We start from the raw sequence: 13,925 nt of genomic DNA on the forward strand, positions 1-13,925 counted from the left end.
AGTCCCATGAGATTCCCTCCATTTACATCAGGGTCACCATAACAGCCCCCCCCCCTTAACTTTTGGGGGGGCGGCGTCCCCTAGCCACTTGCCGACCACAATATGTATATATATGTTGCAGTTTGCAAGTGGTTTACTGGGATTATGGCTGAAGCTGTCAGCCAAAACCCTGGTATTTATTTCAGCCGGTGACTTGCTGTCTCATTAAAGCGGTCCGAGCGGCTAATTAGCAGCTGGATCACTTTCAGAAGCGACAGCGATCGCCATTTTATTCCCTAGGGTCTCTGCTAAAAAAAGAGAAATTATATATATATATATTTGGGGATTCTAAGTAATTTTCTAGCAAAAAAGAAGCACCTGTTTTGATGGTGTGAAACGCGTTAGTGGTTTTTATCCCTGCTGTATGGATTTATATCAATAAATGTATCCCTATTTTTTTGAGTGCGGCTGTGCGGACTTTTGTTTCATTTTCACCGATTTAAACTTGTAAACAAAAAAAAATGCCAGGAAAGGCCCGGTCGGCAAGTGGGTAGAGAGCCCCAAAAGCCGGGGGCCCCCGGGCCCCATGGGCTCTGCACGCGTTCTGCTCCAAGCTCCACATTTACTCAGCCCGGCCCGTCCCATAACCAGGCACCACCATGAAAGCGGGGACATTAAATGGCGTTATGATGGTGGGGGGGGGAGCACATGACCCGCTGCTCCTCCTCGGTGTACCGCAGGATGATGGATGAGGCCGGGGGGGGGGGAGGGGGGGAGGGGAGAAGACGGGTCTGTGTTTGTTGAGGTTACACGCAGGGATCGCGCCGGGCGGGATTCATATTATGGGAGGTCTTCTGTTTTCACATTCAAGAGGCCCAGAATGGAAAAACATTTTTTTTTGTAACCGCCGAATTAACGAGAGACGAGAGAGGGGGGAGAATTGTTCCAGTTATTTGGTCCGAGGCGCAAAATTCTCATTTGTGTACAAAAAAAAAAAGAAAAAAAAAAAAACTTCACCGAACTATTCCGAGGCGACCTAAACAAAGCGCGGAACGCGGCAGACAAAATAAAGATTTCTTCTTGTATTTCGGGTCCAGAGATAAGAGGAAATATTGACTTCTGTAATGCTCGGGGGGAGGGGCCGGTGCGTTTTTAAGTAATCCGCATTAATGATTGTAATTGGCGGTCTCGGGGCGGCCTCCGGGAGGCGCATTAACCGTTTCCAGGAAACTTCTCTCCCCACTGGGATTATCGGCTCGGCAGACTTGGCTCGCAGCTGACCTTTGACCTCAACCAGTCTGACAGGTTAACCCCATAGAAGATCACATCTTATTTTTTATTTTTTTTACTTTTACACATTATTGTTTACAGAGCAAACAGGGCAGAATTAGAGCTCCTCCATGCACTCAACAGAGTCACCTTTACTAAGTACAGAGCTCAATAGGGTCTGATCTACAACCCCATCCCCCTTCCACTGGATCAGATACACACCGGTCCAGCCACATGCTAATGGGTACGGTGTCTGCTTCCCCCCCCCCCACCCCCAACAGTAAGGGGGGACTCTGATAACAGGGAGGACTCTGATGGGGGAGCTCTTATGTAAAGAGGCACTCTATTGGGTTACCTTGATGTAAGAGGGACCCAGATGGGGACTCTGATGTAAGGGGAGGGGGCGCTGATAGGGACTCTTTGAAGTAAAGATGGGGACTCTGATGGCCACTTTGATGTAAGGGGGGGCTCTGATAGGGACTCAGATGTCAGGGACTCTGATGTACCGGTGACTCATGGGGATCCAGATGTAAGATGGGGACTCTGATGTAAGGGGAGATTCTGGTGAGGACTCTGATGTAAGGGGAGAGGGAACTGATAGGGACTTTGATGTAAGGGGGACTCTGATAGGGACTCAGATGTCAGGGACTCTGATGTACCGGTGACTCATGGGGATCCAGATGTAAGATGGGGACTCTGATGTAAGGGGAGATTCTGGGCAGGACTCTGATGTAAGGCACGGTTTTTGATTGGGGCTCTGATGTAAGGGGGATAATCTGAGAGGGAATCCTTATGTAACGGGGGGATATGACAGGGACTCTCATGTAAGGGATGTACTCTGATGGGAACAATGATCTAAGAGGGACCAAGATGGGGTTTCTAATGACAGAGAGGACTCTTATAGGGATCCTGATCACAGGAAGGACTCTGACAGAGACTCTGATGTAAAGGGGGGGCTATGATGTAAGGGGGACTCTGATGGGAACCCTAAAGTAAGGTGGGACTCTAATAGGGACCTTGATGTAAGGGGGGACTGTAATGGCCACTTTGATGTAAAGGGGGGCTCAGACGGGCTCCCAGATGTAAGGAGGAACTCTGATGTAAGGGGGACTCTCATGGGGATCCTGAAGTAAGGTGGGACTCTGATGTAAGGGGGGCCATGATGTAAGGGGGACTCTCTTGGGGATCCTGAAGTAAGGTGGGACCCTGATGTAAGGGGGGACCATGATGTAAGGGGGACTCTGATGGGCACCCTGACATAAGGTGAGACTCTGATGGGAACTTTAATAGGGATCTTGATGTAAGGGGGGACCTGTGATGGCCACTTTGATGTAAAGGGCACCCAGATGTAAGGAATGCAAGAAGGATCTCTGACATAAGGGGGACTCCCATGGGGATCCTGAAGTAAGATGGGACTCTGATGTAAAGGGGGACACTGATGGGGACTCTGATGTAAGGAGATTTCCTTTTGGTTCTGACCAATGTGGCAGAACTGTGGCTCTGTGTAATCTATCTGTCTGGGTAGAAGCAGCCACAGCTAGATTACACAGAGCCGCACTGTGACTGATCCATCGGCCGGGGCTGTGTATTCACAAGGAGCCGCAGGCTGTGTGATCTTTGTGAATGGTCACTTGAGTGCCCCCTGCTGTCATAGAGCAGCACTGTCATAAATCCTGTCTTTCTAGCAGAGTGGTTGGACAGCATGGGGGGGGTTTGGGGCTCGAGGTTGTCTGACCACGCTACTTAGCAATCAAGGGATGCATATGAATGGGACCAAGTGGTGATATATGTGATTAGACTCCTAGGGGCATCAATAAACATTGATTTTTGGTAATGAGACGTCTTTAAAATTCATATCTGATTGGCTAATGCAGGGGTCTCCAATCTGCAGCCCAGGGGCCGGATACAGCCCTTTGCTTACTTTTATCTGGCCCCTGTGGCACAATTCTTCTCATTAATATGAAGTGCTGTTCCTCCCACTGATAACAATGATGGGGCACTATTCCTCCCACTGACACCAATGATGGGGCACTATTCCTCCCACTGACACCAATGATGGGACACTATTCCTCCCACTGATAACAATGATGGGGCACTATTCCTCCCACTGATACCAACGATGGGGCACTATTCCTCCCACTGACACCAATGATGGGACACTATTCCTCCCACTGACACCAACGATGGGGCACTATTCCTCCCACTGACACCAATGATGGGACACTATTCCTCCCACTGACACCAACGATGGGGCACTATTCCTCCCACTGACACCAATGATGGGGCACTATTCCTCCCACTGATACCAATGATGGGGCACTATTCCTCCCACTGACACCAACGATGGGGCACTATTCCTTCCACTGACACCAACGATGGGGCACTATTCCTCCCACTGACACCAATGATGGGGCACTATTCCTCCCACTGACACCAATGATGGGACACTATTCCTTCCACTGATACCAATGATGGGGCACTATTCCTCCCACTGATACCAATGATGGGGCTCTATTCCTCCCACTGACACCAATGATGGGACACTATTCCTCCCACTGACACCAATGATGGGGCACTATTCCTTCCACTGACACCGATGATGGGGCACTATTCCTCCCACTGACACCAATGATGGGGCACTATTCCTTCCACTGACACCAATGATGGGGCACTATTCCTTCCACTGACACCAATGATGGGGCACTATTCCTTCCACTGACACCAATGATGGGGCACTATTCCTCCCACTGATACCAATGATGGGGCACTATTCCTCCCACTGATAACAATGATGGGACACTATTCCTCCCACTGACACCAACGATGGGGCACTATTCCTTCCACTGATACCAATGATGGGGCACTATTCCTCCCACTGAAACCAATGATGGGGCACTATTCCTCTCACTGACACCAATGATGGGGCACTATTCCTTCCACTGATACCAATGATGGGGCACTATTCCTTCCACTGACACCAATGATGGGGCACTATTCCTCCCACTGATACCAATGATGGGGCACTATTCCTCCCACTGATAACAATGATGGGACACTATTCCTCCCACTGACACCAACGATGGGGCACTATTCCTTCCACTGACACCAATGATGGGGCACTATTCCTTCCACTGACACCAATGATGGGACACTATTCCTCCCACTGACACCAACGATGGGGCACTATTCCTTCCACTGATACCAATGATGGGGCACTATTCCTCCCACTGACACCAATGATGGGACACTATTCCTTCCACTGACACCAATGATGGGGCACTATTCCTTCCACTGACACCAATGATGGGACACTATTCCTCCCACTGACACCAATGATGGGGCACTATTCCTTCCACTGACACCAATGATGGGGCACTATTCCTTCCACTGACACCAATGATGGGACACTATTCCTCCCACTGACACCAACGATGGGGCACTATTCCTTCCACTGATACCAATGATGGGGCACTATTCCTCCCACTGAGACTAATGACGAGGCACTATTCCTCCCACTGATACCAATGATGGGGCACTATTCTTTCCACTGATACCAATGATGGGGCACTATTCTTTCCACTGATACCAATGATGGGGCACTATTCTTTCCACTGACACCAATGATGGGGCACTATTCCTTCCACTGACACCAATGACGAGGCACTATTCCTCCCACTGACACCAATGATGGGGCACTATTCCTTCCACTGATACCAATGATGGGGCACTATTCCTTCCACTGATACCAATGATGGGGCACTATTCCTTCCACTGATACCAATGATGGGGCACTATTCCTCCCACTGAGACTAATGATGAGGCACTATTCCTCCCACTGACACCAATGATGGGGCACTATTCCTCCCACTGACACCAATGATGGGACACTATTCCTTCCACTGATACCAATGATGGGGCACTATTCCTCCCACTGATACCAATGATGGGGCACTATTCCTTCCACTGATACCAATGATGGGGCACTATTCCTCCCACTGAGACTAATGATGAGGCACTATTCCTCCTACTGATACCAATGATGGGGCACTATTCCTTCCACTGATACCAATGATGGGGCACTATTCCTCCCACTGAGACTAATGACGAGGCACTATTCCTCCCACTGATACCAATGATGGGGCACTATTCTTTCCACTGATACCAATGATGGGGCACTATTCCTTCCACTGACACCAATGACGAGGCACTATTCCTCCCACTGATACCAATGATGGGGCACTATTCCTTCCACTGATACCAATGATGGGGCAGTATTCCTCCCACTGAGACTAATGACGAGGCACTATTCCTCCCACTGATACCAATGATGGGGCACTATTCCTCCCACTGATACCAATGATGGGGCACTATTCCTTCCACTGATACCAATGATGGGGCACTATTCCTCCCACTGAGACTAATGATGAGGCACTATTCCTCCCACTTATACCAATGATGGGGCACTATTCCTTCCACTGACACCAATGACGAGGCACTATTCCTCCCACTGATACCAATGATGGGGCACTATTCCTTCCACTGATACCAATGATGGGGCACTATTCCTCCCACTGACACCAATGATGGGACACTATTCCTTCCACTGATACCAATGATGGGGCACTAACCATGACGCCGGTGTGACGAAACGCGTAGGGCGTGGCCAGACAGCGTGCACTTCTTACACAGACGGCAATACGGCCGGCGGGACTTTTAAACACCATCGGTTACCTTCTGTTACAAAAACGAACGATCACTTTTCTGTTTGTGTTTTTTTGCTTCATTAATAAAGCTCCTTGTCAATACATACTGCACCATGGATATGTTTTTTCCTTACTATATATAACGTGGCACGGAATACCAGCGGAAGAGCAGGCGTCTCCCAGGACAACAGCGAAAGCATTGCCAGAGAGCAGCACAGTGGCTCATACTGTGAAGGCTGTTTCACCCCTACTGGGGTAAGAGCTGTGGTGAGAGCAATCACAATATTATTCACTGTGCACTGGGAGTAGCAGTGACATGTATATATATATATATATATATTTCTGAAGATAACCACGGAGGGTTTTCACCATTATTTATCATCAGTCACCTGTTATTTATCTTTTGGCACTTATCACATTGACTTTTTTTTATAAACGTGGGACTTTCACTGACTGGAATCTTAAAATAGTTTTGCTTTTCATGTTTAATTTTACTTTTATTGCTTTCACTTGTATTTTTATGTTATCGTCTTTATTCCTTGCAATAGAAATCTGCACGTTTATCATTGGATTTACAAATATGTTTATGTGATTTTCTATGGAATGTTTGTAGTGACACTCGCACCCCGAGCACCTGATATAGGGAACTTACAATGATCTAACCTAATTTGCTGACACAGAAAGATTGAACCTTTTTGGGCTTATTATTTACCAGCGTGCTGATAATTCATTATTATTTTTTCCACACTTTTGTCACATTTTTTCACATCTTGTATATTTTTTAACTGAAGGGTATAGCGCCAAATCTATTTCCCCTTTTTTTCATACAATGATGGGGCACTATTCCTTCCACTGACACCAATGATGGGGCACTATTCCTCCCAGTGACACCAATGATGGGGCACTATTCCTCCCACTGACACCAATGATGGGGCACTATTCCTCCCAGTGACACCAATGATGGGGCACTATTCCTCCCACTGACACCAATGATGGGGCACTATTCCTTCCACTGATACCAATGATGAGGCACTATTCCTTCCACTGATACCAATAATGGGGCACTATTCCTTCCACTGATACCAATGATGGGGCACTATTCCTTCCACTGATACCAATGATGGGGCACTATTCCTCCCACTGACACCAAGGACGGGGGCACTATTCCTCCCACTGACACCAATGATGGGGCACTATTCCTCCCAGTGACACCAATGATGGGGCACTATTCCTCCCAGTGACACCAATGATGGGGCACTATTCCTCCCAGTGACACCAATGATGGGGCACTATTCCTCCCACTGACACCAATGATGGGGCACTATTCCTCCCAGTGACACCAATGACGGGGGCACTATTCCTCCCACTGACACCAATGATGGGGCACTATTCCTCCCAGTGACACCAATGATGGGGCACTATTCCTCCCACTGACACCAATGATGGGGCACTATTCCTCCCAGTGACACCAATGACGGGGGCACTATTCCTCCCACTGATACCAATGATGGGGCACTATTCCTTCCACTGACACCAATGATGGGGCACTATTCCTTCCACTGACACCAATGATGGGGCACTATTCCTCCCACTGACACCAATGATGGGGCACTATTCCTCCCACTGACACCAATGATGGGGCACTATTCCTTCCACTGATACCAATGATGGGACACTATTCCTTCCACTGACACCAATGATGGGGCACTATTCCTCCCACTGATACCAATGATGGGGCACTATTCCTTCCACTGATACCAATGATGGGACACTATTCCTCCCACTGACACCAAAGATGGGGCACTATTCCTCCCACTGACACCAATGATGGGGCACTATTCCTCCCACTGACAGCAATGATGGGGCACTATTCCTCCTAGTGACTCCAATGATGGGGCACTATTCCTTCCACTGACACCAATGATGGGGCACTATTTCTCTCACTGATACCAATGATGGGGCACTATTCCTCCCACTAACACCAAAGATGGGGCACTATTCCTCCCACTGACACCAATGATGGGGCACTATTCCTCCTAGTGACTCCAATGATGGGACACTATTCCTTCCACTGACACCAATGATGGGGCACTATTCCTCCCACTGATACCAATGATGGGGCACTATTCCTTCCACTGATACCAATGATGGGACACTATTCCTCCCACTGACACCAAAGATGGGGCACTATTCCTCCCACTGACACCAATGATGGGGCACTATTCCTCCCACTGACAGCAATGATGGGGCACTATTCCTCCTAGTGACTCCAATGATGGGGCACTATTCCTCCCACTGATACCAATGATGGGGCACTATTCCTCCCACTAAAACCAATGATGGGGCACTATTCCTCCCACTGACACCAATGATGGGGCACTCTTCCTCCCACTGACACCAATGATGGGGCACTATTCCTCCCACTGACACCAATGATGGGGCACTATTCCTCTTCCTACTGACCAAAGACGCTATGTAATTTTTTAACTCCCACTGACCCCCCCAAGTCTGAGACAATGGGGTGGATATACTTGAGGCAAATTGACTGTCCACTTTGCATTCGTTTTCTCCTCATCTATGTGAATCTGGTAAAGCTCTGCTGATTTCTATCATCCAATCACGTGGAAGCACAATGGCGGCCACAGGAGATAAACCGTTTCTAGTCCCTCAGTTTATACCGGTAAGCACAGGCGTGGCCCCGTCACGAGCTGACCGTTACCTATGTGTCGCCGGGTCAGTTCCACGGCGGCGTTGCGGTTGACGTTGGAGAGAAGACCCAGGCAGAAGCGCTCCGAGTTGGACGGGTCTGTGAATCCATCCACCGTCATGGAAGGCTGGGAGGCGTGAAAGGTTTCCCCGACTCGCTGGTTGAGTTCATAGTATGAGATGGAGCACCAGAAGGCCGGCTCACAATACGTCACAGGCTGGAGATCTAGAGAAAGAAACATACCAAATGTATGACATGATATATATAGGTCACTTCCTGCCGATACCAATTTATTCAGGAAACAGAAACCTCAACCCACATCACACCTCCGGGCCCCGAGCGCTAAACAGGACAGGAAAAAACACATCCAGTATCTCACAAAAGTCAGTACACCCCTCACAAATCTTTTCTTCTCTCTTTTCATGTGACAACACTGAAGAAATGACACTTGTCTACAATGTAAAGTAGTGAGTGTACAGCTTGTATAACAGTGTCAATTTGCCGTCCCCTCAAAATAACTCAACACACAGCCATTAATGTCTAAACCGCTGGCAACAAAAGTGAGTACACCCCTAAGTGAAAATGTCCAAATTGGGCCCAATTAGCCATTTTCCCTCCCCGGTGTCATGTGACTCGTTAGTGTTACAAGGTCTCAGGTGTGAATGGGGAGCAGGTGTGTTAAATTTGGTGTTATTGCTCTCACTCTCTCATACTGGTCACTGGAAGTTCAACATGGCACCTCATGGCAAAGAACTCTCTGAGAAACTGAAAAAAAAAGAATTGTTGCTCTACATAAAGATGGCCTAGGCTATAAGAAGATTGCCAAGACCCTGAAACTGAGCTGCAGCACAATGGCCAAGACCATACAGCGGTATAACAGGACAGGTTCCACTCAGAACAGGCCTCGCCATGGTCGACCAAAGAAGTTGAGGTCACGTTGCTCAGCGTCATATCCAGAGGTTGTCTTTGTGAAATAGACGTATGAGTGCTGCCAGCATTGCTGCAGAGGTTGAAGGGGGGTCAGCCTGTCAGTGCTCAGACCATACGCCGCACACTGCATCAAATTGGTCTGCATGGCTGTCGTCCCAGAAGGAAGCCTCTTCTAAAGATGATGCATAAGAAAGCCTGCAAACAGTTTGCTGAAGACAAGCAGACTAAAGACATGGATTACTGGAACCATGTCCTGTGGTCTGATGAGACCAAGATAAACGTATTTGGTGTCAGATGGTGACAAGCGTGTGTGGGGGCAACCAGGTGAGGAGGACAAAGACAAGTGTGTCTTGTCTACAGTCAAGCATGGTGGTGGGGGTGTCATGGTCTGGAGCCGCATGAGTGCTGCCGGCACTGGGGAGCTACAGGTCAATGAGGGAACCATGAATGCCAACATGTACTGTGACATACTGAAGCAGAGCAATGATCCCCTCCCTTCAGAGACTGGGCCGCAGGGCAGTATTCCAACATGATAACCACCCCAAACACCTCCAAGACCACCACTGCCTTGCTAAAGAAGCTGAGGGTAAAGGTGATGGACTGGCCAAGCATGTCTCCAGACCTAAACCCTATTGATCATCTGTGGGGCATCCTCAAACAGGAGGTGGAGGAGCGCAAGGTCTCCAACATCCACCAGCTCTGTGATGTCATCATGGAGGAGGGGAAGAGGACTCCAGTGGTGACCTGTGAAGCTCTGGTGACCTCCATGCCCAAGAGGGTTAAGGCAGTGCTGGAAAATAATGGCGGCCACACTAAATATTGACACTTTGGGCCCAATTTGGATATTTTCACTTAGGGGTGTACTGACTTTTGTTGCCAGCGGTTTAGATTAATGGCTGTGTGTTGAGGAATTTTGAGGGGACAATTTTGGGTACCGTCACTCGGCGCCATTTTACAAGCGTGTGTAATTATAACATTTTCATATGTTTGGTATCTATTTAGTAGATAAAACAACAACATCTTTTATATCCCCGGGGCCGCTGCTTTCAGGAAAAATATATAATGTTTGGCTGTTCTAAGTAATTGTCTAGCAGAAAGTGCTGATTTTAACCGGGTACTTTCTGCCCCTTCCTGCCCAGGTGAATTTTTCAGTTTAATTTCCGTCGCAATTTGAATTACAATTGCGTGGTCGTGCAACGCTGTACCCAAACAAAATTTGTACCTTTTTATTTTTTTTTATTTTTTTTTAGACAGCTAGAGCTTTCTTTTGGTGGTATTTAATCACCACTGGGATTTTTATTTTTTGCTAAACAAATGAAAAAAAAAATGTTGAAAAAAAAAAGTCTCTTTGTTTCTGTTATAAAATTATGTAAATAAGTACATTTTCTCCTTTACTGACGGGCATTGATAGGTGGCACTGATGGGCACCCTTTATGGGCACTGATAGGCAGCACTGATGGGCACTGATAGGTGGCACTGATGGGCAGCACTGATGGGAACTAATAGGTGGAAATGATGGGCATCCTTTATGGGCACTGATAGGCAGTACTGATAGGGGGCACTGGTGGGCAGCCTTTATGGGCACTGATAGGCAGCACTGATGGGCATTGATAGGTGGCACTGATGGGCAGCCTTTATGGGCACCGATAGGCAGCATTGATGGGCATTGCTAGGTGGCACTGATGGGCAGCCTTTATGGGCACTGATAGGCAGCACTGATGGGGACTGATAAGTGGCACTGATGGGCAGCCTTTATGGGCACTGCTAGGCAGCACTTATGGGGACTGATAGGTGGCACTGATGGGCAGCCTTTATGGGCACTGATAGGTGGCACTGGTGGACAGCCTTTATGGGCATTGATAGGTGGCACTGATGGGCAGCCTTTATGGGCAGTGATAGGCAGCACTGATGGGCATTGATAGGTGGCACTGAGGGGCATTGATAGGTGGCACTGATGGGCAGCCTTTATGGGCAGTGATAGGCAGCACTGATGGAGACTGATAGGTGGCACTGATGGGCAGCCTTTATGGGCACTGATAGGCAGCACTGATGGGGACTGATAGGTGGCACTGGTGGGCAGCCTTTATGGGCACTGATAGGTGGCACTGATGGGCAGCGTTTATGGGCAGTGATAGGCAGCACTGATGGGCATTGATAGGTGGCACTGATGGGCAGCACTGATAGGCATTGATAGGTGGCACTGATGGGCAGCCTTTATGGGCAGTGATAGGCAGCACTGATGGGCATTGATAGGTGGCACTGATGGGCAGCCTTTATGGGCATTGATAGGCAGCACTGATGGGGACTGATAGGTGGCACTGATGTGCAGCATTGATGGGGACTGATAGGTGGCACTGATGGGCAGCCTTTATGGGCACTGATAGGCAGCACTGATAGGGACTGATAGGTGGCATTGATAGGTGGCACTGATGGGCAGCCTTTATGGGCACTGATAGGCAATGATGGGCACTGATGTGTGGGCACTGACAGTAATCAATGATGGACACTGATTGGCATCACTGGTAGGCATTAGTTGGCATCATTGGTGGGGCACCGATTATCCACGCAGACCCCCCTGTCAGGAGAGCCACTTATCGGCTCTCCTCTACTCACGTGCTGTCAGCGTGAATAGAGAAATGCCAATAACCAGCATTTTCTACTGTGATCAGCTGTGATTGGACACAGCTGATCACATGGTAAAGAGCCTACATCATAAGGCTCTTTACCGTGATTGGAGATGTGGTGTGCTGGAGCGATACACACCGCACTACTGATCGCGGCGGCGCACGCCCGAGCGGCTTGCTACGAAGGACGTCATGTGCAATCCAGTCAGAACGGGAGAGCCACCGCCTGGCCATCATTTTTCCTACAGGTCGGGCGAGATGTGGTTAACATGTATGACATTTTTTTTTAAAAATTGCACAGGAAAGAAGGTGATTAATTAAAAAATAAATAAATAAATAAAAATAAAACATTTTAAAAATTAAAAACAAAATGAAAAAAAAATGAATAAAAAATGAATAGCCACAATTTTATTCCCCGGGGCCTCTGCTTTCAGAAAAATATATAATGTTTGGCAGTTCTAAGTAATTTTCTAGCAGAAAATGCTGAATTGTGTGATTTTCTTTATTTTTTTTTTTAACTACCCAGGACAGCAAGTGGTTACATTATAAAAAAATAAAAAATAACTAAATAAAAAATAATAAAAATAAAAGGTTTGACCTTTTCTATACAGAAGACAAAACCACGAGAAAGGAAAGGGCTTTATGTACAAATGAAAGCAAAATGTTTTTCTTTGTAAGTTGAGGGGATCCGAGAGCAGAAAGTCGGAGAATAGAGGAAGAAACGATGGCGCTGATCTCACGCTCGCGGTGCTGCAACCTCTCTGATAAGGACAAGCCCCTCGGATATTCAGGCCTGGCCCGGCGCCAAACCAAACCGCCTGACCTAAACTCCGCATCCGGCCAATTTCCCTGGGAGCGGGAGGAGAGCGCACCGGGCCGCGTTTATATTCATATTAATATCCCGCTCCGATCGTAATCTATTATTCTTACAGAATCGCTGACAATCCACTTCACTGTACAAATATACAGAGATATGAGATCCTCATAGAGAACAGATGTGGTTTGGTGACTCCGGGAGAAGGACGTGTCACACGATCGCACCAGATTAGCGGCAGAAATCCGTCCGCAACTTCACCTACAACCGCTTCGAAAATGTGCCGAAATCCGCACCGTCCAATCAGCAGAAACGTCAAATAATACAAAGAAAAACATGGATTTTTTTTTATTTATTTTTTTTACTATTTTTAAAACCGAACATATGGTGGGCGGAGTCCAGACTCTTCCCTGCATGGTGTTAACTCTTCATGTTCCACCACTGACTTCCAAACTTTACATTGTATCCACAGATATTTGCAGGCCGAAAATGAATCAGTTATATAAATAAATAATACAATTTAAATTCCTGAATAAAAACGCTCAAAAAATAACTTCATATCAGAGGCTGCCCTTCACATCAGAGCCCCCCCCCGTTCGCAACAGAACCCCCCTTCACATCAGAGCCCCCCCCCCGTTCGCAATAGAACCCCCCTTCACATCAGAGCCCCCCCCATTCGCAACAGAGCCCCCCCTTCCCAACAGAGCTCCCCTTCACATCAGAGCTCCCCTTCCCAACAGAGCTCCCCTTCACATCAGAGCTCCCCTTCACAACAGAACCCCCCTTCACAACAGAGCCCCCCTTCACAACAAAACACCCCTTCGCATCAGAGCCCCCCTTCACAACAGAGCCCCCCTTCGCAACAGAGCTCCCCCCTTCCCAACAGAGCTCCCCTTCAC

At 48.0% G+C, this 13,925-nt stretch overlaps 1 protein-coding gene across 4 annotated transcripts in view; it reads right to left on the reverse strand.

Annotated features, from left to right (window-relative positions):
* Positions 1-13,925, reverse strand: part of LOC143958201 (mothers against decapentaplegic homolog 3) — a 202,745-nt gene that overhangs the window by 11,885 nt on the left and 176,935 nt on the right. For all 4 annotated transcript variants that reach the window (XM_077467672.1, XM_077467671.1, XM_077467670.1 and 1 more), the window contains exon 6: positions 8,671-8,883. In XM_077467672.1, coding sequence (XP_077323798.1) covers positions 8,671-8,883 — 213 coding nt within the window. The remainder of the gene's footprint in view (positions 1-8,670; positions 8,884-13,925) is intronic.

The sequence above is a fragment of the Lithobates pipiens genome, unplaced genomic scaffold, assembly GCF_037356315.1.
Source record: "Lithobates pipiens isolate NorthernLeopardFrog02 unplaced genomic scaffold, aLitPip1_a1.2 Scaffold_6, whole genome shotgun sequence".
NCBI lineage: Eukaryota > Metazoa > Chordata > Amphibia > Anura > Ranidae > Lithobates > Lithobates pipiens.